At 40.6% G+C, this 27749-nt stretch overlaps 1 protein-coding gene across 1 annotated transcript in view; it reads right to left on the reverse strand.

Annotated features, from left to right (window-relative positions):
* Positions 1 to 27749, reverse strand: part of Pth2r (parathyroid hormone 2 receptor) — a 68467-nt gene that overhangs the window by 38521 nt on the left and 2197 nt on the right. The window contains exons 2-7 of the mRNA XM_028886723.2: positions 14361 to 14463; positions 7855 to 7965; positions 7624 to 7739; positions 4756 to 4853; positions 2477 to 2666; positions 1194 to 1347 (exon numbers count right to left, since the gene is read on the reverse strand). Coding sequence (XP_028742556.1) covers positions 1194 to 1347; positions 2477 to 2666; positions 4756 to 4853; positions 7624 to 7739; positions 7855 to 7965; positions 14361 to 14463 — 772 coding nt within the window. The remainder of the gene's footprint in view (positions 1 to 1193; positions 1348 to 2476; positions 2667 to 4755; positions 4854 to 7623; positions 7740 to 7854; positions 7966 to 14360; positions 14464 to 27749) is intronic.

Consider the following 27749-nt stretch of genomic DNA (forward strand, 5'->3'; position numbering starts at 1 on the left):
TGAAATCAAGTCTCCCAGGTTTCATTGTGAACTCCCAACTCTAACTGAGCAAAACAGATTGCACTGAGTGGCAAGAGCCCAAAAAAGAGCTGATGAGAGGGTCTGAATCTGTTCATTATCATACCATAAGAAATTAGAGAAAAAATGAATTTGTAGTGCACACAATCGATGTAGAAATTCATAAAAGGAAAGAAGCGAGCTGGGTTCACAGGCAAAACTCTACCCATAAACACCATTTCAAAATTACGACAGCATTACAGTCAGCTGATGTCTTGTCAATCCTAAAAGCCTTCAGTGAGTGAACCAGTTCCCTTTTCCTTAGTTCACACTTCCAGATGCTGTAACAGTTTTAAGGTAAAATGAGCAAAGGGAAATGTTCCTGCTTCATTAGGAAGGGAAAAAAACAAGTCTTCCAATTTAATCCTGAGACATTAATACCTTTCTCCTATGCTGAGCACTCATAATTCAAATACTAAAGTAGCAACTTAGGTCTGTCTACAACTGTTCAATCTCCAGGTGCTTCTCTTTTAACCACCTCGGGGTTTCCTTTCCCTGAAATTTTAACAAGTCCACAGTATTCTCTTTTCTGTCTCTTGTTGAGATTCTGCCTGATCCAGTAATTGCCCAGTACTGGTAAGTAATTTGTGGAATGTGAGCTGAATATCATGTTTTTTAAATTTACTCTACTGAAAAAGTAATTTGAATAATCACCTTCCAAGAATGGTAAGGCTCCAGAATTAGTTTGTAACTTTCTGTGTTAAATGCAGTCAAAACAGTACTATAGATGCTTTTCTAACATTCTCATTATTTGACCTAGAAACACAAATCGGAGGTACACTGTTGTAGCTTATAAATTCAAACTTCAAAACTGTTAGGAAGAAAACATCGACAGAGCAGACAAGGCACAAGGCATGGGCCTGGAAGGTTGGAACAAGTACAGCTAATAATGTGCCCTTTCCAGCTTCCTCCACAGAGTTCTAGTGAGAACTTGGCCTAGGAACACTAACCACAAGTTAAGTTGGAGAAGTTCATTAAATGTGTTTCATTAACAGGACAATGAAACAAAAGAAACATAATAAGGTAAGATGGGCAGGATTATTTTAGGGAAACGGCTGAAGGAATGCTGGTGATGGACAAAGCACAATACACTCAATTCCACAGCCAGTCAGAGGAAAGGTGACGTCAGTGCTTACCCCAGCCTATCAAGATGAAGCCCCACAGGTATTTGGTGTCCGAAAAGAAAGACACAAAGATTAAGTTATGCAGGTAGAGCCCTTCCACCAGGATCCAATAATAGTTTGTAGCCAAGAAATAAATAAACATCACAACAGCGATCTTGCACCCGACCTGTGGCAAATGAACCAGAATTGCATTGAATTAGGACATTTTATTCAAGAATAAAAAACAATTCTTCTATTTACCTTCTGATAATCAGGAATGTCTTCATTCAGGAGAATGCTAAGAATGTTGAAAAGAGCAGAATCAAGTTGTCTTAACACAGGACTCTACAAACTACCAACTTAATCTGGTTTTAAAGTAAGGTTTTTTTTAGTAGTTACCAAATTTCATAATTCTTTATTTTTATAAAAATGATATATGATCATCAGAAAAAAATAGGATAAAAAAGAGGGAAAAATATTACTATTAGTCATGTTTCTATGATGAATTTGTTTCATTCCGGGCTTTTCATGTGACTACTACAGCAAAATAAATTGCACCAAACGTTAATGACTGAAAAGAGCAAACATTTCACATCTGAGGGATGATAGAAGGGCTCATCGTTCTGCAGATCTGAGCAGAGCTCAGTTCACCCTCGCCAGACTCCCTCACAGAATCTGCTTCACCCCGTTCACTGTCACTTCATTCCACAATGCTGGAGAAACCAAATCACAGGCCAGGCCAGAATCATACAGCAGGACCACAAAGTCAAAGGGAAATGGAGATCCAGGCGGCCATTCACTGGGCCTGTGGAGGAAATCAATCCACTACTATAACTAAGTGCCAGGTGCCAATCTAAGTTGATTATCTCCCATGATCAAATTGACTGAACTACTGTGTGACTCTAACCTCTAAGACTGAAGCATTTAGAGAAGAGTCTCATGCCCTGGAGTTTCCTGCTGGCACAAGACTTCTAGGATACAGCAAGGGAACTGAATGTGGTAGCCTTTTACATCCCACACATCTGTTTTTTGCTGATGAGATTTTACTTTTAAAGGTACCCACAACAGCCACTGTGATTCATATATCAAATTCCATTGCAATTGGGCATTTTGCAGGATGTTCTTGAATAATGAGTCCAAATGAGTGATTACACATGAGGAGACACACAGACGGATAGATAGATAGATAGATAGATAGATAGATAGATAGATAGATAGATAGATAGATAGATCCCAATGCAAGTTAATGTTTAGTGGAATATGAAATGAAACTCATTTTAAAAAATTCTGTAGTCAGAGAAAATGAGAACACGTACATACTGAGATTTGTCCACAGATGGTCCTCCAATGAAGTTTTGAAGATCACCCTGTATCACCAGAGACTGCAGTGCCTCTATTCCTAGGTGAGCCTGGGCCACTCTGTCCTTGACAAAGATGCTCACAGCTCTCAGCATGAAGGACACAAACAGATGCAGGTGGATATAGTTCCTAGTGCAGTGCAAACGTCTGTGCAGAGAAAAGGTTTATTATTTAAATTGGATAAAATTAGGACAGAGGAAGAAAATAATGCCCGACAAGCCCAAACAACTCCCCACTAAAGGAAAACATGGTAAACTCAAATGTGAAAAGTCATGATTAGGTTTCTTGCAGAAATGACTTGAGTCTCAAATTGAAATGTAACTTTATGAGTATTCATTTCAAATATATTCTGACCTACCATCATTGCAATCCAATTCTTGCTATGCTATACTACAGTATCAATACAGTGTGCTCTCTCTCTCTCTCTCTCTCTCTCTCTCTCTCTCTCTCTCTCTCTCTCTCTCTTCCTTCTTCTCTTTTCTTTTCTTTTCCTCTCTTAACTTGAACTCCAACCGTAAGAGTCTGTTACAAATTCACTAAATGAATTGGGATGTCAGAAAAGAAATCCTGAGTTCTCGGATAACAAGGTTCCTTGACTCACACATGGGTTTGATGACTCCTACCATGTCTGTTCTTTGCTTACATTCTATACTTAGGTATCACTTGAGGTCTCAGTAGGAGACATTCCTTCTCCCTTGTCTACCCTCCAAAATCATTACACACTGGTTGGCATTGTGCAAACCACTGTGTCCTCCCTTTGGGGCACCTATAGCCCCTACTCCTTCTTTAACCAATTCCTGGACTCACAACTGTGGGTATGGTAGTATAACCATGCTATACTTGCTGTTCTCTGGTATGGTTCAATTGTGTTGGTCATAATTTTGTGTCAACTTCAATTATATGGAATTTTGTGGGTCACAAATGTGATACTATTTTATGTACTGATATCAAACATACTTTTGTTCAACAATACCAAAATAATTTGGGAAAAAAATGAGTTTCTCCACCACAAATGAAAATGTTCGTTAAATTGTATGCAATACCAACCACTTTGCAATCAAATATACTGAACTAGAGATTGATTAGCTCAAAGGCTTCACACACTTGATGCTTTCACGTTTTAGAAAACATGAAAATTAATTTTCAAATACAATTAACAATATGTTTCATTAAGAATTTGTGGGAAGCAGAGCCAGGTGGATCTCTTCTAGGCCAGGCCAGCCTGGTCTACAGAGGGAGATCCAGGACAGACACCAAAAAAAAAAAAAAAAAAAAAAAAAAAAAGAATCTTGTAGCTGATGTATTCCTGTGTCCACCCGGCTCCTGCAACTACTCAGATCCAAGTAAACACACAGAGGCTTATATTACTTATAAACTGCATGGCCGTGGCAGGCTTCTTGCTATCTAATTTTTATATCTTAAAATAACCCATTTTTATTAATCTATAAGTTGCCACAAGGTACTTATCCCACCTATACTATACTTCCTGCCTGGCTACTGGCCAATCAGCATTTTATTTATCAATCAATCAGAGCAACACATTCACAGCATACAGAAAGACATCCCCAACAGAATCTTGTATTAGCTAAAAAGGGAAATTGGAATGGGGATGTAGCCCAGGTGGTAGAGTGCTTGCCTAACATTCATGAAGCCCTAGGACCATATAAATCAGGTGTGGTATTTAGACTGCATTTCCAGCACTATGTAACTGGAGGCAGGAGGATCAGGATCAAATAGAGCATCGTTAATGTGGTGGTTAGAAAGAAAATGGCCCCCAAAGGGAGCAGCACTATTTGGAGGTGTGGTCTTGTTGGAGGAAGTATGTCACTGTGGGGGCGGGCTTTGAGGTCTCTTTTGCTCAAGCTTCCCTCAGTGTGACTTTCAGTTGACTTCCTGTTGCCTGCAAGATGTAGCCCTCTCAGCTCCAGCGCCACATCTGCCTGCACATCACCAGGCTCCCTTCATGATGATCACAGACTGAACCTCTGAAACCATAAGTGATCCACCTCAATTAAATGTTTTCTTTGTAAGAGTTGCCATGGTCATGGTGTCTCTTCACACCCATAAAAACCCTAAGACAATTAGCCACACAGTGAATCTGAGGCCAGCCTGGGCTGCATGAGACCCTATCACAATAGGAAAAGGTTAGAGAACACAGATTGTATGCATTGGATGTCTTCTACAGATAGGCATTAGAACATTCCTTTTGGGAGAAAAGTAATTGGGAGCTACTCACCTGAAGTAGCCGATGATGAGAATGGCCACAGCCAAGGAGCCAAAAGAGATGGAGTAGCCAACAGTGTACAGGATGTAGAGGCTTTCAAAGAACTCTTGCTGTAGGGGAAGAGACAGTCATCATATGTAGAAGAAAATGGTTCAAAACAATTACATCATTTTTGGAATATTGTCTCTGGTTCTCGCTAGCTTTTATGGACTGTAATTTACATGCTATGAAGTGGACAAGTCTAAGGCATGCTGCTTGGCAGGTTTTGACATACCAAGTTCATTTGTGGCCCTTACCAGTCAAAAGGCCACCCACTATCCACCCACACACAACTGCTATTCCAATTTTTGTCACCACAAATTAGCTTTCTCTGTTCACACACTTCATATTCTTCCAGACTGTTCTTAAGACTTAAAATCTATAAAATGTGTGCTCTTTTGAGAACAGACAGCTTTTGATAATCTTTAATATTGTTACATGTATTTATACTTCATCTTCTGTTAAATTTTTTATTTAAAAATAAATAGATAGAATCACAGAATATGGAAAATATAATAAGTGGTGTTTCATGTATCCTCCATCCATTGTCCTTTAATGGTTATATCTAACATAATTATACTAGGATATACAAACCAAAAATTAAACATTGTTGCAATGTACTGACCGATATAGCTGTGTAATTGTATCACACATGAAAATTTTTATGACTACCACCAAAATCAAGACACAGAAGTCATTCACCAGTGTAAAGATCTACTACACTGCTCATAGGCAGCCATGTCTATGTCCTTCTTCCCCAGCATCCAGCACCTGGCAACTTTGAATCTGTTTTCCATGATATGATTTTCATTTCATGGTGGTATGTAAACCAACTGAGACATTAAAATATTTACTGAAGAGTCCTTGAGAGCCATCCAAGTTGTCACATCTATCACTAATTTTTTTTATTGCTGAGTAGTATCCATGGTATGTTCATATCATATATGTTATTATGCTTGAGTGAGTTCTTTCTCAATAGTATATAGTTTGATCATATTTTAACAGATTCAACCAGTTCATTTGTATATTTAGAATGTATTTTATACAGTATCATTTTTTTCTGTTGTGTTTTTTTTTGTTTTAAAAAAAACTTCTAACTTGTGTGTTGTTTGACATCTTTAGAATTCTATTTTATTATTTTGTATATTATTGTCAATGTTTTGTTTTAGGTATCACATTACCCGGCTGAATGTAGAAGCTGTACTCCTGAACAGAATAACTTCAAATTTTCAATGATCTTACTTTCTAATTAATCCATCAACATTATAAGTTTCTTTCTAGGTTCACATTTGGTATTTCACATAATTTATGGTACTTCAGACTTTTATTTATTCGGTTTGAACTTTCCCTGAGTCATGTAATTTTCAATTGTTTGTGAATTATTTATGTACTTATTTTAATTTTTAATTAATCATTTTATAGTCAGAGACCATATTTAGAATTTCAGTCAAGGCACTTATGGAAAGTTATTTTTAGACTGGTGTAAATTCTATCTTGATAAAACTTTGATGTGTGCTCTAAAAGATGTGACTTTTGAATTACTGAATATTCTATAACTGTCAATTCAATTCAATGTTTGAAAGATAGCCTATAGAATATGTATTATCTGTTGCTTGTTGTCTTTTGAGAAATGTCCATTTACATCCTTAGCCTGTGAAATAATTGCTTTATTTCTTATATTGAGTTGTCCTTATTCCTTACATATTCTGATATATCCTTTGGGTGGGGAGGGGAGTCTTCGCTACATAGGCCAGGCTGGCTTTGAACTCACAATCCTTACCTGCACATGATGGAATTAGAGGTTTGCTGCACCATGGATGGATGCTGGATGAATACATTCTTACAGTTCTTGTGTATGCTCTCCTGCTCAGTGTGTTGCCTCTTTGTTCTGCCCACCTCCACAGTGACACACTTCCTCCAACAAAGCCACACCTCCCAATAGTGCCACTCCCTTTAGGGGCCATTTTCTTTCTTTCAAACTACCATACTTCCTTCTACATTTCTCCCTCCAAACAGAGCTACTATACGATGGCCTGTTCTATGGTCCCCGTAACAGCTCTTGTACATCAGCTTAACTACACTCATTCCCGGCTTCATGGTCATGTGTCATCACATACTTTTGCTCAACAGGTCTATGTGATTAGAATCCGACTGTGAGTTTTAAACCACTGGATATAACTTTTTCATATTCACATATGGTGGGAATACCAAACCACTCCAATAGGAAACTGGGATGCCAGAGTTTAGCCTTCAATCCTGCCATCAGCAAACTGTTTCATGAGCTCACACTGTTTCTCTGGTTCACATTTGACTCATATCCATGAAATGAAGATATTGTACTGGAAGACCTATATGTTGAACCTTGGTGAGTATTATGCTACAACTCTGATTCATCACTTAAAATGAAATCATCAATTGCAATCTTCTGAGATGGAACACACTAAATGTGTCATTCACTAAAATGAAAAGATCCTTCAGAAACACAGTGAGATGAGATTTGGCATTCATAGGTAATTAAGAATGAATCATGTTTCTCACTACCTATTTGTATATATATTATAATATAGGATAATATAACATAACAACGTAATATAGTAGTGTGCATGTGTGTGTGTGTGTATCTGTGTCTGTGTGTGTATCTCAGCCAGATAACTCTAATGTAAAGAAAATAGGAGAAAGGTTCAGCTGCATTTGAAAGGATTCTACAAATATTTGTATCTTTCATGATCTTTGTATCACTGAATAAAAAGGATTTTGTATATAATGATTGACAAGCAAAAATTGTGTAAAAACATCGTTCTGCTTTTCCTTGGAGAGTTGCAAACATAGAAATGTCATTACCTTTCCTACGCTGATATCTGGCTGCAGAACGCAGTCTGAATAATTAGCCCATGTTTTATTTGAGCTATGAATAAAATCCCACGTTCCATTGGGGGTACAGTGCCGGAAAGCAACTCCTGGAAAGACATGAAAGATGCTGAGATTACACAGTTCTCCGCATGTCTGTTATTAAACACCAAAGAAAAGAGTAAATGTCTGGTCACAATCAATCATCTCAGGAAAGTTCAATACCTTTATGATTGAAGTCATAAATGTAAGGGGGGCATGGCACAGCTGCCATCTTCCCCACTGTTCCTCTTGGCCAACAAATGAGTCCATCCCATTCTGGGAAGCAATTGCCTTCTGATAAGAAACAGAAATAAAGGAAAACAGTGTTAAACAAATGCTTTCAACACAGGAAACTTCAGCTCAGTCCCTGGGGCAGAATGTAAAACACACAGGTAACTTTGGAAACTAAGCCAGAAGAGATGAGATGCAAATGTCTCAATCTGGGCACATTAGCAGGAGTCTTTGATTAAAGGATCTAAATCATTAAAGTATCTAAAGTATCTAATCAGTAAATTAAAGTATCTAAATCCTTCCAGTATAGTCTCCATAAAAGCAACAACAATTAATGTATAAAAAACACTGGGATCACCGTGAACAGCTGTGGCATATTTCTTCTAACTGTCCTGGTAGTAGCTACATTTTTAAAAACTGCTGTTGAAGAACATGATACACAAAAATGACTCAAGACTCGGGTTCTTTTTACCAATAAGTATGAATCTCAAGCTCACTTCAGACACAGCTGTCATAGCTCTACACTTCTCTTTTATTTTTTTAATGATTTATTTATTTTTATTTTATGTGTGTTGGTGTTTTGCCTGTGTGTATATCTCTGTGAAGGTGTCAGATCTCCTCGAACTAGAGTTACAGACAGTTGTGAGCTGCCATGTGGGTGCTGGGAATTGAACCCAGGTCCTCTGAAAGAGCAGTCAGTGCTCTTAACCACTGAGCCATCTCTCCAGCCCCCTCTATAGTTCTCAAGATGAATTCAGTCTCATCATTGTTGCAACCTCCAAGTCCATCACACCTCTAGCTAGTGGATGAGTTTCCAGCAGGTCATTCTTACTGCATATTCCCTGTATTTGTTTTCTTCTTCCTCTTCCTCCTCTTCCTCTTTGACCTCCTCCTCCTCTTCCTCTTTCTCCTCTTTTTCTTCCTCCTCCTTTTTCTCTCCCCACCCCTAAGCCTCTCCCCGGGACAATTTTCTACAGCTCTCGCCACCAGTGTGCTTGTGCTTCTCATGATCAACTGTGGATAGTAATGCAACATGTCAGGATAGAAAGGAAGTCTAGCTAGACAAGGGCAAGCTGTGTTCAAGTCCTTCTCGGACACATGAAGTTCCTGCAACACAGTGTGCGTTCCCTGCTTTATATGTCCCAGGGTAGGAAGGTTTCTAGGGTCTTTCAATGTCTAGGAAATGGTAGATCTGCAGTAGAGAGTCCATACACCCCAGAAAGTTCCCAAGTCTAAGCCACAAGCCACAGGCCCATGATGAATCCTTGGCTTCTCTTGTCCTTACTTCCTGTTTAGCAAATAAAGCTACTTCCTGTTACCTGCTGTGTGCCTGGGTGTTCTCTTACCCAATTCAAACACCAATGACACATTCACTCTTACCACATTAGCTCCCAAATCCTCCCAAAGTCCCCTGCCCCCACCTCCCTCTGAGCCACAGCCTACTTCCTGGTCAGGTCTGAAGATTGGGTAGAGAGCTCAGCCAGCTCTTCCTGGATTTCAATGTTGTTCCTCCTGAACACCTCAGTACTCGTTCCCTTCCCTCCTCCAGACTTTTTCTCAAATGTCAACTTCAGAGTAAACACTCCTGATCTGAAGTTGCATCCCAATTCACCCCTCCCTCTCCTCCTGCTGTGATTCTCTCCAGTTCTGTGATTCTCTCCAGTTCTCATCGCCTCCCAGTATTATGTGGAGGGCTGTTTGTTTTTTTTCTATTGTTTTCTTGAGTCTTAGGATTGAAGAAACCCAGGTAGAGCTCTGTCATCTGTCTTTGTTTCGTGCATTAGCCATGCTTCGAGCACAGCCCCTGATACTTAGTGGAGTTTAGCAACTATTCACCCTCAATGCCGCGCTCTCCAGGGCTCATTTCCTTTGGTCATATACTGAACTGCCAAGAAGAAAGCTCATCAGCCATGTTACACTCCCGCAACCCCAACAGAGGCACTTGCCCTGAGTGCCGCGTTCATTCTCTATGACAAATTTCACAGTTTTAAACAAGGCCAGAACTCTGCCTCAGTAGGGACTTTGCTTGTGAACTCACAAGGCCAAAGCCAAGGACTGACAGGGCTGTGTTCCCTTCTGAAGACTCTGAAGGTACCCATATACCTCCCTGTTCATTTCAGTAGTGGGCAGGGTTCAGTTACTCCACTGGGAAATGGGTTTCTCTCTGGCCGTTAGCAGTGCACCTGCCCAACTTCTGAAAACAGTTCACATGATTGGCTCCTGACATCCTTCATTCATCTTCAGAGTCAGCAGCACAGAGTGGATCCTTCTTGAATTTCCAGTCCCTCTCCACTCTCCTTTGCTTACAACTCAACTCATTCTGCCATCTTCCTCTTCCAGTTTTCAAGACCTAGATGATTGTACTGTGTGAACCCAGGTAACCCAGAACAGCTTCCACATTCAATGTATGTAAGCCTAAGTCCATCTACAAAGTCTCTTTTGACTATGGGCATAGCATACATGGGCATAACACTGTGTGGAGCCATAGCTGTCTTTAGGGACTCCTTATTCTGCTACCACGAGTACTAGCTAACACTCATCATGTCAAACCATTTGATTTGAAAGTCAGCCCAATAGAACCTCCTACGAACACTGATATCCCCAATAATAATTCAGCATCAACCTGGAATTAACTTCTCAGTGTCCCCTTGTCACCTAGAAACAAACATTTGATCTGTTTTGTGTCTTGCTGAAGGGAATAAGAAAAGAAAATGTCTTCATTCACCCACACTGTTCTCACAGAAGAGAACGTTTTCCTGGAAACGGCCTCACTTCCCCCACACAATCACAGCCCGACTTCACACACCCCAGGCAACCCTGGAGTTCATCCCACTGCCTCTTGCTTCTGATGGACCACTGCATCTGCCTCTCTTCCTACAGCATCTGCTTTTGCTTTTGCTGATGCTGTTGCTGGATGTGGTGGTGGGCCTTTGCTTTGCTTGTTGCTCACCATGACTGACGACTCAATCTCACCCATCAATTTCTTTTACAATGTGCTAGAATTCCATACCCATTTACTTCCCGCCCATTTACTTTGTTGTTCATAAGTCATGTGTCTTTTTATATCTGGACTATTGCTAAAGTCTGGGTCTTAAAGGCCCCACAAAGTCCCATGGGTTAAAAGCTTAGCCACAGCTTATGCTGTCGGAAGGTGGTAGGAACTTTAATGTGTGAGGCCTGGTGGTGCGTCTTCTGGTGATGGGGCGTCTTCCCTGGAAGGGACAGTAGGGTCCCTTCCCTCCTCTTTCCAGGAGTTGAATATCTCTGCTCTATAATATGTTTCTGCCATGTTAACCCGCCATGGGCCCAAAGCAACAGAGGCAACCAGTTATAAAATAAAACCAAAACTGTGAAGCAAAATAAACATTATATTTTGTAGAAGCTTATTTATCCCAGTTTTTGGTTATTGTTTCAGAAGGTTAACACTACTATCCAATCAATACATACTTCACAAACAACACAAACTGAACCTGAAAGCATGGTCTTGTTTTCCTGTCTGGAAAATGCATGAGGCAATGTCATGTTCTATGTTTGGGAGTGAGTCACACAATGAATTAAAGTCTTCATATAAACGTAAAAACCTATGGGTCAGCATAGCCTACAATTACTCGTTACTAAGATGGCCATGAAAAGAAACTTGTTTCTTAGGTTCTGAGACAGTTTTCTGGTTTCTACAAGATGCCACCCCACATGTGAACAAACACAGCCATAGACCTCACCCCCAAATTCAGAACACCAACAGCCTTCAAAACAACGTTTTTATAGGACATGTTAATGTGTCTGGTGGCTCTTTAACAATAAGAATGATAAATATTCACAAAAGGTTGTAAAGACTGGGAAGCCTAGACCTCAAACATACAACGTGGGGCTCTTAATTAACATCTTCTCCTTGGTCATCAAGCGAGAAATACTTCCATTATTTGGCACAAAACTGACTACTAATGGCTCATTACAGTCCTTTTTATAAATTAACACCACTAATTATAACTCTGATTCCTGTCCGTATTCCAAGCAAAGCTAATTATTACTGAAGCTTGTTCAGCCATATTTACACAGAATAGTCTAAAATTTAGAAAATCTAGCTTTTATCCTGTTAGCTTTTGAGTTACTCATAACAAAATCATACCATACTTGGAAGGAGAATCGGAAGGAATGAAACTGTAGAATATTATTTTAAGATGTGTTACATCTGTTTATGCTGTGGAACATCTGTTTAATGATGCAAAGATGTGTTGCATTCTTTCATGTTGCATTTGTTTAATTATGTGAAGCTGTGTTACTTTGCCTGTCTAAAACACCTGGTAATCTAATAGAAAGCTGAGCAGCCAATAGTGAAGCAGGAGAAAGGATAGGTGGGGCTGGTAGACAAAGAAAATAAATAAAAGGAGAAATCTGGGAGAAAAAGAAGAGAGAAGAAGGAACGAGAAAGGAAGGAAAAGGATGCTAGGGACAGCCACACAGCCACACAGCCAACCATGGAGTAAGAGTAAGGTAGAGCTCCAGGAGTCCAATTGGCGAGAAAGAGGAGAGATTGTATGAGCAAGAATTGTTGAGACCAAGGTTGGAAAAAGCACAGGGACAAATAGCCAAATGAATGGAAACACATGAACTATGAACCAATAGTTGAGAATCCCCCATGGAACTGGATCAGGCCCTCTGGATAAGTGAGACAGTTGATTGGCTTGATCTGTTTGGGAGGCCCCCAGGCAGTGGGGCTGGGTCCTGTGCTCAGTGCATGAGTTGGCTGTTTGAAACCTGGGGCTTATACAGGGACACTTGGCTCAGCCTGGGAGGAGGGGACTGGACCTGCCTGGACTGAGTCTACCAGGTTGAACTCAATCCTCAGGGGAGGCTTTGCCCTGGAGGAGATGGGAATGGGGGGTGGACTGGGGAGGAGCAGGAGGGGGGAGAACAAGGGAATCCATGCTGATGTGTAAAATTAAATTAAATTATAAAATTTTAAAAAAAGAAAGTTTAATAAAATAACAGGAAAATACAAGTGCTTGTTTAAAATGTATTAACTATTATAAATTTTCAAGATGAAAAATTTCTGGAGATTGGGTAAATAATAATGTGGATATACTTAATACTTGAAAGTAAATGTAGATGTAGACAAAATAGTAAGTTTAAAATTGTGTATATTATATCACATTTAAAACATTTTTAAAGGGTTGGAAAAGTTACACTTAACTAACAAAGCAAGAAATAGATTGGTGTTGGTTAATTAACTTTTTAATGTGATCATCTAAGTACATATAATTTTAATATTTCAATCAAAAGTATCTCTAGAATTATAGAAGCCTTCTTTATATTGATAAGATGCTTAATCACTAGAAAATAAGTTTCTGAACTTGCATATATTTAATAACATAGTTTCAAAGTCTAGGAAGTGAAAAACATCCAATAAACTATTCAATGAAAACTTCGCCAGCATGCTATTATAAAAACTTGTATCTTAAGAAATAATAGGTCGAAAAGGTGCACGCCTTTAATCCCAGCTCTCAGAAGGCAGAGGCAGACTTAACTCTGTGAGTTAAGGCCAGGCTAGGCTACAGAGTGAGTTCCAGGAAAAAAAAAAAAAAAAAGGAGAAGAAAGAAAAGAAAAGAAAAAGAAATAATAGATCAGGTGATCATTCTGAGTACAGACTATATGAACAGCATAACTGGTGAGCTTAACCTGTTAATTAACACTGGAGCATGTACATCCCTTTGAAAAGCACATAGATCGTTCATGAAGACTGGCTACAGAAAAAGCCATTAAGTCTCAGCACACTTCGACAAGTCACCATCATGCACACAACAGTCTCTGATCATAACAAATGGAAAAATCAGTCACAATTTTTGAACGTTTCAAACCAGTATACACAGATTCTCATCTGCAAACTGTCTGAAGTATAGCTTTCAGGACATTGTTCCATCCGGCTAGCTGGGACACGGGGGGCTCAAGTAAATCAAGCCCTACTTCTGACCTGAATTTGGAAATCATTGAGAGATGGCTCAAACACTCAGGAAATGATCATTTCCTAGAAATGATCATTTTATTTTAAAAGTGTTCTGTAGGACATGGCTTATGGACTGGTCTGAAGTGAGATCACAACCCGAGACTGTAGACAATATCCACAGGGGCAGAGTCCACCCCCTCCGAGTTTATTGTATAGTCAAGGGCAAGTCAACACGCAGGCTCCCCACAAGCAGGCAAATCCAAAGAGAGGCCAGGTACACACATGCCCAACTGGCACTCCCAAACTCATGAAGCAGACAAGTCACTTCCGTCATAGGAAAGGGAAGTACGTGTTGGTAAAAAGGTGGAAGAACGTCATTCCTTTTTCATACCTTCCACGTGGTAACACAGAGTGACTGACAAGGATCTCCCTAGCCCTAGGTGGGGCAGGGGACTATTTCAAATTTTGTGAAGAGTGAAGAACACAAAGAAAAGACATGTTTCTTGTCATTATTACCTCCTTCTTGGAGTTGAGTGGTGATGTTGAGCTCACATTGCACTTTAGCTTTCATAACAAGAACAATCTGCTCTTCTATGGTGATGATGCCGTCAGAATCCAGCTGTGGAAGCAAATGAAATGCCATCATTCCCCCAGCATCTTAAAACCAGGGTAAAGATCTCACTATTTCACTTTCGACCAAGCTAGCTGAAACAGTCCCTTATCAGAATACAATAGTGTGGTTTGAATATCCACTGTCCCCCTCGGGCTCGTGAACTGATTATTTGGTCCCAGATGATCATGCAACTTGGGGACACTTTAAAAACCTAGAAGATTGGGTAGGGCTGAAAGAATTGAGTCACCCGGAGATGGGTTCTTAGGAGTATGTTATCCATGGGCACTTCCCATCTCATTGCCAGTTTCTTATCCCATCTCAGCTTCCTTGTTGACCATGACATGAACAGCCCTACTCCACCACATGGTTGTGCTGTTATGCTGTTTTACCAGATTTCCCAGGGGTCAAGAAATCATAGAGACTGAATCATTTGAGACTGTGAGCCCAAAGAAGTCTATTGTTCTTTAAGTTTGTTCTGTCGGGGTTTTCACAGCAATAAAAGGAAACTAATATTAATATTATCAATATTATCTTTTGGGGTAATTAAATTGCAGTACCAGAAAATGTAAGGAAACTCTAAATTGTGATTAGGTAATTATGAATAATGTAACTAGAAGAAATAATAAACACTAAAAATTCCAGCATGTTATGAAGGCACAATACATTACTAATCCTCTCACATTATGGCAGTTATGCTACCTAGAAATAGAAAAACTAAATTTAGCTCTACCAGAAAACTAATCAGCAAAACCTGAACATAACACACATCTGACTTTGGGTTTATTTATCTATGAAAGAAATGGGTTATTCTAAATGATCTCTATTCATCTTCTTGCCTTAAAAGTGGGAACTTTATAATGATAAGGTATGTACCCATTGCCTGGACTAGTCTGGTGACCGGTCTAATGAATACCCTGTCATCACAGAGCCTTTGTCCAGTGACTGATGGAGGCAGATGCAGAGATCCACGGCCGGGCACCAGACTGAGCTCCAGGAATCCAATCAATGAGAGAGAGGAAGGATTCTGCAGGTGGAGGTGGGGGGGGGCACGGGGAACATGGAGATCATGATGGGAAAACATGCAGAGATGACTGGCCACACTAGTGGAAGCCCATGAACTGTAGACTAGTGGCTGTGGAGCCCCCATGATATGGAAGATGGTTGTTTGGCTCAACTGTTTGGGGACACCCATGCAGGGGTCTTAGGATCGGTCCCAGGCTCATGGGCAGACTTTTGGGAGCCTGGTGCCTGTGGTGTGATGCCTTGCACAGCCTTGGTGCAGTGGGGAGGGGCTTGGACCTGCCTAGGCTCAGTGTGCCAGGCTCTGCTGATTCCCCATGAGAGACCTCGATTTGGGGAATGTGGGGATGTGGGGTGGCTTGGGAGGGAGAGCTGGGGTGTGGAAGAAGGGAGGAGGTGGTATCTGTGGATGGTATGTAGAGTGAGTAGAAAATTTCTTAATAAAGAAAAATGAAAAAAAAAGATATGCACCCACATATCTAGTATCCATTTGGTCAATATTTGTTAGTTTCATATGAAAATAATGTGCTTTGTGAAGGAAGAAAAAACTTAATATCAAGGCCATTGTAAAAGTGTTATTCCTGAATTATTCCTGACCTTAGAGTGACATGAAAATGAAAATGATAGCATAGTTAAAACAGGAGCAGTCTTCCTCCCCAGTGTCTATTACTCCAAAAGCAACAATTGCATCCACAACGAAGTGTCACATTTAGAAAAACAGACATTAGTCATCTGTTCTGGGCAAGTGATCGTTCATAACTTGAAACAAAATATTGAATTCCAATGTCAGAGACTTAAGATCTAAGAGAAGCCTGATTTGATTGGATGTGTTATAATGGAAAGTTCATAAAGCTGTCACTGTAGATATGAATTCTTAATGTCATAATATTAAAGTCCTCATGATTACAATGTCCTGTGTATCCCATTTTCAAGTAGATATGATGATATAAACTAGACTAGTGCTTCAAGAGGAAGCACTCTGGAATTTTAGGACCAATAGGGTAGGCATACATTTCCATATTCATCCCAGAAACCACAACTTAAAAACCCTGGAATAGAGATAGATAGACAGACATAGAGATAGATAGATAGATAGATAGATAGATAGATAGATAGATAGATAGATAGATAGATAGATAGATAGATAGGCAGGCACTCAGACAGACAAACAGACAGACAGATAGAAAGAAAGAATTAAGATGCCTCTGAGAGGTGAATCAAAGAAAGCACACCAGGCTGGGATCTCAGATCCTGGAGAATGACACAGTAGAAAACTACTTACATTTACTTTCTGACTTACACACCATAAATGTGCAGTTAAAGTGGCTGGAAACTCTGAAACACTAACAAAGGTAAATTGGCCTCAAGAAAAGCCTCTGAACCCAAGGAAGGAAAAGGGCATCTGACAAGACAGAAAGCCTACAGACATTAGTAGTCTGACCCCAGGCAATTGACAGCCAACTGTGGACGTCTGAACATGTAGCCTAGCAAGGCTGTCACAGGCAACCCTCTGATCTCCCACAGTGGTTTGAGAGACAGGAAAAAACAGAGCACTATCCTTAACAGATTTCCTTTTTCACCCTCGCTATCTGCTTGTCAATAAAGACCACGTTGGCAACCTAGGAGCAGGAAGCATTAAACGAGTGAGAGATGGGAGGGTAGAGTACAGAAAGAAATGTAAGGTGGGATGTCAAACACTAAAGATATTTCAAAGTCACATGAAAATCTACTCCTGCAGAAGCTTCCCTATACACAGTTTAGACAGAGTTACACAGTAAAGGGGCAACAATGTCCCTACTAGACACCACAGGCAAAAGCCCAGTGCCAGGAATGGGTTACCTCTTTTAGAGCTGTTGGCCAATATGGTCCCGCAGATTCCCAAATAGTACAGGCTATTGCCAATGCTCTTGGTTACCCTCCAAACTTAACAGTAAGACCCTGTTGCTGAAGACAGCGTGTGGTTCAACATGGAGAAGTCAAACTGGTACTCACCTGGAAGTTTCATCCCTTCTGTCTTGTTTCATAGTGCTAGAATGTTCTATACACACTAACAGAGGAGAAAAGCAATCACCCATCTTACTCAGTTGTGAATCCTGTGAGCAACAATAATATCAAGCCTGTCAAGGCATGTCCACTAGTACAATCAATAGTGGCATCATGGGAGTGGCCAACCACTTTACAACTGGATTTGAAGCACACTCCACAAGATGAAACTGACATCTGACACAAATCAATACGACCAAAAACCATAGACCCTAGGGGAGCACCTATTACTCTCATTCTGCTAAATGTACTTAGTATTAAACTGACCTTTAACGACTTATCATTGTAACTGTAGATTAGTTCATCGTTCAACCCTCATTACGGACGTTTCTGTTTGTAGTAGAAGGTGATTAACACCGAGACCACAACTAGTCAAGGTGCAAAGAATGAAAGATTGTGAAATGCTCGGCCCTGAATGCAACATCTCTATCACACCCTCTCCTCTCAAGGCTCAGGGATCATGCAGAAGAGGAAGTGGAAAGAGTGTAAGACCCAGAGGCAGTAGGTGACCTCAAGGAAACAGTGTTTTCCAGACACAGTCTGTCAGTTGCACATATAAACTCAGGTGAGCAGTTTGTGACAGCATGCACAAGGCCTGTATGAGTTCCAGCCAGATGAAGTCCCAGCATGATGAACAGAGGTGGAATCAAAGTCCCTCTCCCATCTGAGGAGCTCCTAGCAACTGATAAATGCTGAGTAAGGGAGAGTCAGTTTTCTTTAGTTGGTATGGCCCCTGTTAGGTTGGTACGCTGGTTTGAAAGAAAATGGCCCCCAAAGGGAGTGGCACTACTAAGAGGTGTGGCCTTGTTGGAGTAGGTGTGGTCTCATCAGAGGAAGTGTGTCACAGTGGAGCTGGGCTTTGAGGTCTTATAATATGCTCAAGCCATGCCCAGTGAGATAGTCCTACTTCCTGTTGCCTGCAAGATGTAGGACTCTCAGCTCCTTCTCCAGCACCATGTCAGCCTGCACCACCCCCCATGTCTCACCATGATGATTATGGCTTGAACCTCTGAACTGCCAGCCACCCCAATTAAATGGTTTCCTTTGTAAGAGTTGCTATGGTCAGGCTATCGCTTCACAGCAATGGAAAGCCTAACTACGATGGTTGGCCACATACCTCCAAAACTATATGAGTGGCAGAGATAGGACTTGGTAGGAATTAAAAAACTAAATAGGATACAAAGTTAGATAGCTAGGGAAGAGGGTGGTTCTGGGAGAAGCTGGAGGAGGGAAGAATATAATCAAAATACATTTTATAAGAGTCTCAAAGAATTAATTTAAAAATTAGAAAAAGAAAGAAAGCAGCAGAGAGCTTTTCCTTTTGTGAGGGCCAGCTTATGTGTCTTGAATGCATCTTGGTTGTTATATCTCATTATAATTTTGTTGTTACCATTGATGTAAGCTGGATAATGGATATATTGTTTTTCTTTCATATTTTTTACAAATGCATATAAGTTTTTAATGATCACAAAAAGGTTATTTAAAAAATAACATTCCTTCCTAACAAAATAGCTAGAAGACTTTTAAATGTTCTCACCCAAATATCAGAGGTGATGCTGTGCTGATTACTATGATTTGATTAAATACATATTGCATACATGTATGAAAACATCACACTGGGCTTGGAAACATAGTTCAATTGATAGAGTGCTTTCCTAGCATGCACAGAGCCCTACGAGCAATCCCAGTACCCTAATCAGCCAGGAGTGGTGGTGCACACTTATAATCCCAGAACTTGAGAGGTTGAGGCAGAAGGATCAGAATCTCAAATTCATCATTGGCTGTCTGGGCTACAATGAGACCCTGTCTCAAAAAAAAAAAAAAAAAAAAAAAAAAAAATATATATATATATATATATATATATATATATATATATATATATATATTAGTAATATGTAATGACTGTACTATAACCTATAAACAGTACAGTCATTACATATTACTACTATATTTTTAAAATATTACCTCATCCTAGTAAATTTTCCACAAGATTAATATTTAAAAAATTTGCCAAAAGATTATTACTTAAGAAGCCAGTATTATTAAAATGTTTGAAATATGAGTATTCTATAATTTTGCAAAACCATCTGCCTCATAAAGTTCACTTTCTTGTATGGATATAACAACCTAAGAAAGTTATAATAATATTCAAACGCCAAATTTGACTGACGTTGGAAATGATTAAAAATGTGAATTCTCTTTCTGAATAGTTTGATAATTAATTGTATATGTCAAGTTAAATGGACCATGGAGAGTCCAAATTAAACACTGTTTCTGGTTTCCCTTTGAAGATATTTCCAGGTGTATTCAAACTGGTAGACTGTCCTCCTTAGGTAGATGGACCTCAAACAACCTGCTGAAGCCCTAAAGAATAAAATACAAGGAAAGAGGAAATCATATCCACCTTCTTCTGTTGATATGGGAACAAATGAAATGCAGTGGACAGCTTTGCTGTGTTTGCTCTGGGGTATTCCTAATATGCTCTACAATATGTCATTTGGAAATGACAATCAAAAATACTCAAATATGTTACTCAATAACATATTTGGAAGTGGAAGACGACAGAAGTGAGGTGCCATTTGTAAAGCACTGTATCAACAGCGCCTAGAATCAATATGCTCTCCTGTGGATGTTAACCTCGGTCTCTCTTTTGATCTTTATTCCAGCATCAAAAACATAAAACTCATTCCTATCCCTCACCTGTGCAGAAGTAGGTGATAGGTCATATTCGGATGTTAGACCACAGCTTGTCGATTTTTGATTAAGTGTATACAATTTTTTAAATAAAGCTTGAGAACCGAAGTTATAGCACCTCAAATTTACCTATTATAGTGAGAATGACTGTAAGAAAATATGCACTGGCTTTATCGGCTGACAGAAGATGCAAAACATATAAGAAAATAAATATAATACAATGGCTATTGCCTATGGAATAGTTAGGAGAAATACTACAGGACATACAACTAATAAGGTGTACTATAGAATTATAGTTAACTCTAGCTGGCACCACTGATATCAAGATTGTAATCTGTAGAGTGAATTCCCCTTTGGTTTTAGTTGTGAAATTACTCCAGGTGACTAATCAGATAAAATGGCTAAGTAAAAGGTTTTCAGTACTAGGACACTTCAGAAATGTGAAAGTGATACACGATTAAACTCATCAATATTTTGTATTCCCCATGTGAACCATTTTCAAAAAGCAATACACAATAACGCTGATATCTAAGTGTGGCTCTTACACTGCTCAGTTCTATGTTGACTCAATCTGCTTCACTGTTTCCAAGTGCTGGTTTCTTAGACACGCTCTCTCTAAAAACCCAGTTTTTCTTTCTACTCATCAGTGATATTTGACTGTTTCCAAATGCTGCTGGCCAGTGGTTTAGTCCTTAGCGTCTCTGTATCTGTCACTTCTCTGAAATGGCATCTGGAGCAGCTACAACAGCATCTCAGGTGAACATGCCCAACGCAACCCAAGATCCAAAACAATGGCCCTCCGCTCATTTGGAATATAACCTAACAGTCTGAAATGATCAGCCTCCGTGTTGTATAAATATCGCCCTCCCAGCCCCCCCGTGTGTGCGTCATGGTCAGTAATTAGTTTTAACAAACGAGACCAAAATGTTTTGTGTTTTGTAGTTTTATCAAATAGGCTCTGGAGAAAGGAAGACACACATGATTGGAACCAGTGGAAGAGCAGTGAAAAGAAAAGAGAATGAGTATATAAAGCAGGAAAGTGGTTGTGAGCAGTGAAAAATGCATTCTGTAATGTCAAATGAAATGTATAAAATCTCAGATAACATATAATTGGAAGTACGTATTAGCTTAATATAAAAATAGATTATATATAGTAGGTGGGGGTGGAAACCATTTTTGTCTTGGACTCAGATTTAGACAAAAAAAAATCTTTTTAGAACTAACACTGTGTTGATAACCCAAGAAATCTGAGTCCTTTATAGTCAGAACTCAAAACCCCCTTCTGTTGATATGGGAACAAAAGAAATGCAGTGGTCAGCCACACGCTTGTTGCAGCCGAGTTACTTCTGGAAGATGTGGACTCCCAGGACAACTTTGCAGTGTTCGCTCTGCTACTTGGGGTGATTCCTGAGATGCCCTATGACTATTGAGTTCATTCCATTTGGAAACAACAATCAGATAATAGTTACTAACTATCCAAACAGTGTTGGCCTAATTTGAGATGGGATAAATTGTCAGGAAGATCATTTCCTTCAGGCAGTTAGCAGCCAGAATTTGAGATTACAGAAAGTCAGAGTGTGGGCCAAATGATAGATGGGTACATAACAGCATGAAAGGCCAGTGGCCAGTGCCACCCCTGAAGCAACACATCTGCCATTAGAGCACAGCTGTGACATCCTGGGGGAAGGTAGAGACTAGGAAAATTAGCATGTCTGATATCAGTCAGCAACGAGAAGGCCATTTTGAACAGAAGCACTGATATAAAATCATAATTAATAATATGATCACTAAACTATAAACTTGTAAACAACAATGGAAACTCTGTATGCTACAGTAGTAACAACTAAGCATATCGATTAAGAACATAAAGAAAACATCAAAGTATATTCTACCACCAATACTGCAGCCAAAATGTACAAAAAAAAAAGAAAGAAAGAAAGAAATCTCATGTCAAAGTAATGCAGGAGAATGGTAATGGCTGGACTCTGTACTACACCAAGGGCTGTGGAGAACCAAGCCACTCTTTCTTCTGTATTTATTTATTTCTTTATTTATTTTAAATTTTATTTTACAATACTATTCAGTTCTACATAACAGCCACAGATTCCCTTGTTCTCTCCCTTCCTGCCCCCTATCCTTCCCCCCAGCCCACCTCCCATTCCCACCTCCTCCAGATCAAGGTCTCCCCCGAGGACTGGGATCGACCTGATAGACTCAGTCCAGGCAGATCCAGTCCCCTCCTCCCAGACTGAGCCAAGGGTCCCTGCATAAGTCCCAGGTTTCAAACAGCTAACTCATGCAACGAGCCCAGGACCTGGTACCACTGCCTAGATGCCTCCCAAACAGATCAAGCCAATCAACTGTCTCACCTATTCAGAAGGCCTGATCCAGTTGGGGGCCCCTCAGCCCTTGGTTCATAGTTCATGTGTTTCCATTCGTTTGGTTATTTGTCCCTGTGCTTTATCCAACCTTGGTTTCAACAATTCTCGCCCATATAAACCCTCCTCCTTCTCACTAATTAGACTCCCAGCGCTCCACCTGGGGCCCAGCCGTGGATGTCTGCATCCAGATTCCTCAGTCCTTGGATGCGGTTTCTGGCCCAACTATTAGGGTGTTTGGCCATCCCATCACCAGAGTAGGTCAGTCCCGACTGTCTCTCGACCATTGCCAGCAGTGTTTTGTGGGGGTATCTTTGTGGTTTTCTGTGGGCCTCTTTAGCTCTTTGTTTCTTCCTTTTCTCATGTGGTCTTCATTTACCATGGTCTCCTATTCCTTGTTCTCCCTCTTATTACTAGACCTAAACCCCAGTCTTCTCCCCCTCCACTCTCTGCCTGTAGGATGTACTGTATGTAGCCATGCACTTTGTATTAATATATTAGAAATCTACAGATCTGTTTCATACTGTTTATACTGTTGGGTACTTATAATCAAAACTTTTACTCGAGGGTATTGGATAAATTCAGCCCTGTTAGAACATAAACAAAAAAAGAACACAAAGAAAACTTAACATGAGAACTTGTAAATTAAACAGTTTTCTATAGCCTTTCATAGCGATGAACCCAATAAGGCTACGGGCATCACTCAAAGTGCTCGCTGGGCAATTGTGAGGATGGGAGTTTGGGTACCAGCACCCAGACAACAAGGAAGGTGTCCTAGTCACACCTGTAACCAAACTCTGCACAGAGGGGATCTCGGGGCCTTGCTGGCTTTGGACCCAGAAAAGACAATGGAAGGCCCAGGTCCAAGGAGAAACCCTGCTTCAAATGAAAATGTATAGAGTCATAGAGAAGAACACCTGACATCCTCTCTGGCATCTAGAGGTGTAGCCAGGGGCATGCATACACACACGTAGGCAAACACTCAACAGAGACACATGGACGACCGCACTCACACAGATACACACTCCCGCACACAGAAGCACACACACACACACACACACACACACACACACACACACACACACACGAAGTAAATAAGTGCATAAATCTTTTTTAACGGTGAACCTAGGAGCTAAGCCTTAGCCTCCCCAATTTCCAATATAAAGATGTAACGACTGCCCTTTGTGAGTGGAAGGAAAGAAGGCAAAGAGAAATTGTTCTTAGAATAGATTAGAAATCTGAGAAATTTAGTCAGCAGTTCTGGGAACCAGTGAAGGCTTCCGAAAGAGGAAATCTACGTGTTGTCGGCAAAGCCAGGTCCAAATGAGGGCATAATGTTACACCTGACAATATTGTGAGGTATAAGTGTCATTTGGGGCCCAGGCTTTTATACAGACATAGGGACAAGACACGGGAGGTAATGACTTGAGGACAGGACACAGATTAGGCTCACGTCCCTCCTGCTGAGCTGCCACCACTCCAAGTTTGTTTTAGGCACTGTCTCCAGTTGAGAAGCATTTCTAAAAATGTTGACCATGATCTTTGGAGGAACACAGTCCAGTATCATTCCCAGAGATTCTCACAGTCTGGAGCATGAGAAGCCCTCCCTCCTGGTACCTGCTGGGTTGAACTGTCACGAGTTGTCATTGTATTTTGGTTAGGGAAGGTCCTCTCAGTTTTCTAGGATCTATACAAAGAGCAAATATTATATTGTTTTTGAGGTAAAACTGTGCCAATTTTACAGTTAGCCAGGTAACGTGAGGAAAATCCTCAGCAAGTCTATGGAATTTGTAATGAACCTAATGATGCTGGGATTCGGTTTTGTAAATTTCGGTGCATCCTTGCTCTCCTTTCTGCTGAACGAGATGGCTATAACAGCTTCCTGGTTCTCTGATCTGTCTTCGGGTTCAAAGAGGGAAGTCGATCATTATGGTTGGTTTCAATAGGAACTTACTTGTCACAAATTAGAATCACTTAGGTAGGGAACCCTCAGTGAAGAATTATCCTGACTGCCTTAACTGATGTGAGAAGACTCCACTGAATTGGGTGGCACCTTCCGGTTGCAGATACAAAGGGCTGGCAGAAGGAAGGTTACTCATTGGCCCTTTGCACCTTGCTTCGCCTTCCCTCTGGCAGCTCACTTGGTTTACCCTGATGTTGATGATGGTAATTCCTTTGCTGAGATCAGAACCACCGTTTCCAAGCTTCCACTGTAAAGCAAGAACCAAGGGACTCCCCATGATCCATCCGGAGTTTCAACACCTTCTTGGGACTGCTGAGGCACCTAGCTTCAAGGATCAAGCAAGGACCAGGTTCGCAGCCTCTTGGGGTGTGATTCAACTGTTGCTGCTATTTTAGCATAAGCTGGAGTTAAAAAAAATCTTTAATAAATATATGTATCCATACCATTTGTTCTGTTCCTCTAGAAAAACCCCAACTAATGCACTTATTAATCAAATACTCTTTATAATATACATTTTATAAGAGCCGTGAGTAAAATGGCTAAAGGATCTGATTGTTATCAGAAAGAAATCGGGTCCTAGGGACTTCATAAAGAATAAAAGGAGAGCATCGCAGATGGAAGGAACGGCCTCACAGTTTCTCTCTCATGCCAATTCAAAAGCCTGCAGCAGCTCTCGATCTCAGCCAACCACTTTTTATTGAAAAGAGCTTGGCTAATCCAGTTGGGAGAAAAGAAAGAGCTGGTATTTTTATTTTTATCTTGTTTGTCCATTTTAAAAATCAAGATGTTCGTATTGTGTGCATAAATGATATTATCACCGCCATTTCACAGTGGAGGAAGTGAAACTCAAAGGAAAGAAATGAAGTGATTTAAAGAAAAAATAGATCGAGAAAGACTAACCCAGAGAGGTGACAGAAAAAAAGGAAAGAGGGAGGAAAAAAGATACCCGTGTTCCAGTAGCTGACCAACACAGCTGGAACCAGAGGCCGGGAAACAAACAAAATGTAGGGGTGCTGACTGGGAATGTTATAGATGTAGTCCCAAGGAACTGAGAAAAGTGCTCAGACACTAAAAATGACTGGATACATTGCAAAGAAAAAAAGCAAAGTCTAACTCCCTTCCATTCCTCTGCCTCTGGGCTACTAGGGCTGAAGAGATGACCTGCACAGAAACCCATCCCACCAGGGACAGGAGGCTTCCTTGTCCTTTGAAGGAGAAGACAGTTGACGAGAGTCCTGGCTGTCGGCGGGAGGGCAAAAAACAAACCAACTATTCTCTGCTTGGCTGCAACAAGGCTTGCAGCAACCTGCACAACAGGGACATAATCAGCAGTCACATTTCAACTTACTAAAAAAAATAAGTGTCCTAGCTGCCCGTGTCCCAGGACTGTCCTCATGGGTCTATCTACCAATGATGGCTCCATGGCAGGTCTGTCTCTCCCAACTCTCCTCAGAGGCTGGGGCACACGGTGTATGGTGACTACATGGGTTGATTTCTTCACTTCCTCCCTTACCTCTCACTCACAATGCTCTATCCCCCACATACGTCTCTGTGGGACACGAACTTTTATCTGAACACATTCACACAGCATGCATTAGTCTGTTGCACCATATATGTTTTAACATATGTCCATGGTATTTTCTCATTATCTCATCTCTGTCACAGCTCATCCTGCTTTGTGATCTCCTCCTGCTGGCGAGAGCATATTTAATGCGTTGCTTTTTGCTGCGCACAGTACCCCATTACAAACATCGCATTGTGACCAATTCTATAACAGCACAGACCTGCTTTGGTGCCCAAGGCAGACTAAGGTGAGAAATCCTATGGGCTACAGCTCTGGAGTGAGCATTACTGGGACCACCGGGCAGGGAGGGGGTGCACATAATTTAGCCAAGCAATGCCACCTGACCTCCACAAAGAGGGCACCAGGAGGGGATGGGAGCTCTGAAAGCCAGTCAAAGTGTAAATCATGGTGCTTTAATGGCAGCTCTCTGAATTCATGCATCCTCTGACATCTCTTCGCCCACTCTCTTCATCTATAAAAACGTAAGTAATGGCGGTGCCTATGTCATGGGAGTTACTGTGGGAATTAAATGGGACACCAAAGTGTTTAGCACAGTGTTGAGCATTTAGTGACTAAGGAAGTGGAGGCACGGGTTATCTGGATCAGCCCACTAGGATGTCTGACCTTCCAGGAGACTAAGTCTTCAGGATAGGTGAAGAGAGCTCACAGACCCCTGCCTCAGTGCACAGAAAGGGACAATAAAAGCATGGAGATCTGTACAACACAAAGGTCTGTACGCAAGTATTTGCCGAGGACTAACTAGCACAGTAGAGAAAACAAAGAGCGTACGGTGGCACTTGCCATCATGTGATCATCATGGCTTTAAGACATGCACTGCCAGGCTCTGAGATGACATCCAGGTTATGAATGCATGGGTCCTGAATTGGGCCTTGAGGCAAGGCTTCGTCTTTACAAAAAAACGACCGAAATCTTTATAAAAGTTGATAAGCACTGACCCATGCTATCTGTTCTGTGATGTGAACCAGTGTCAACTGACAATTAAACATTTATTCTATACCAGCCCGTTCCGCTTAGATAAGTCTGGTTTGGTGTTTTCTCAACATTTAATAATTTTTGAATTGTGTGTATAGCTATGAATATATTCATCACTTACTTGACACTCAAAGGCAAATCAAGACAGGTGCATTTTTTTTTCATAAATACCTTGTCTCTTATACTTTAGCTAATAGAATCAGCAGTTAACACTTGGATAAATAATACCCACAATGTGTTTCAGCTCTATTCTTCTTTCAATTAACTAATGAAATGTCAGAATATATAATAGCCATAAACTAATGTAATAAGCCAAGAATTATAGAATTAAAAAAATTAATCCAATGTAATTCTTTTTGAGATGAAAAACTCCAAGTCAAAGAATGTATAAATATGTAAAGGTAACTTGTTAGAGCCTACAGTTTTTCTTTAAAGACTAAAAATGTAACACATCCTATGTCATCATCCTGTGGGTGCCTCGTCTTACTACAACTTGTTATCTCATGGCTGGCTGATACACACACACACACACACACACACACACACACACACACACACATGGAAGGCCTGCACTTTTCTGAAGGAAAGGGAGAGAGAATGGGTGGGGGAGGTTGGGGGAAGGGACTGGGAAGAGAGG

Source organism: Peromyscus leucopus, chromosome 13, assembly GCF_004664715.2.
Source record: "Peromyscus leucopus breed LL Stock chromosome 13, UCI_PerLeu_2.1, whole genome shotgun sequence".
NCBI classification, from domain to species: Eukaryota; Metazoa; Chordata; class Mammalia; order Rodentia; family Cricetidae; genus Peromyscus; species Peromyscus leucopus.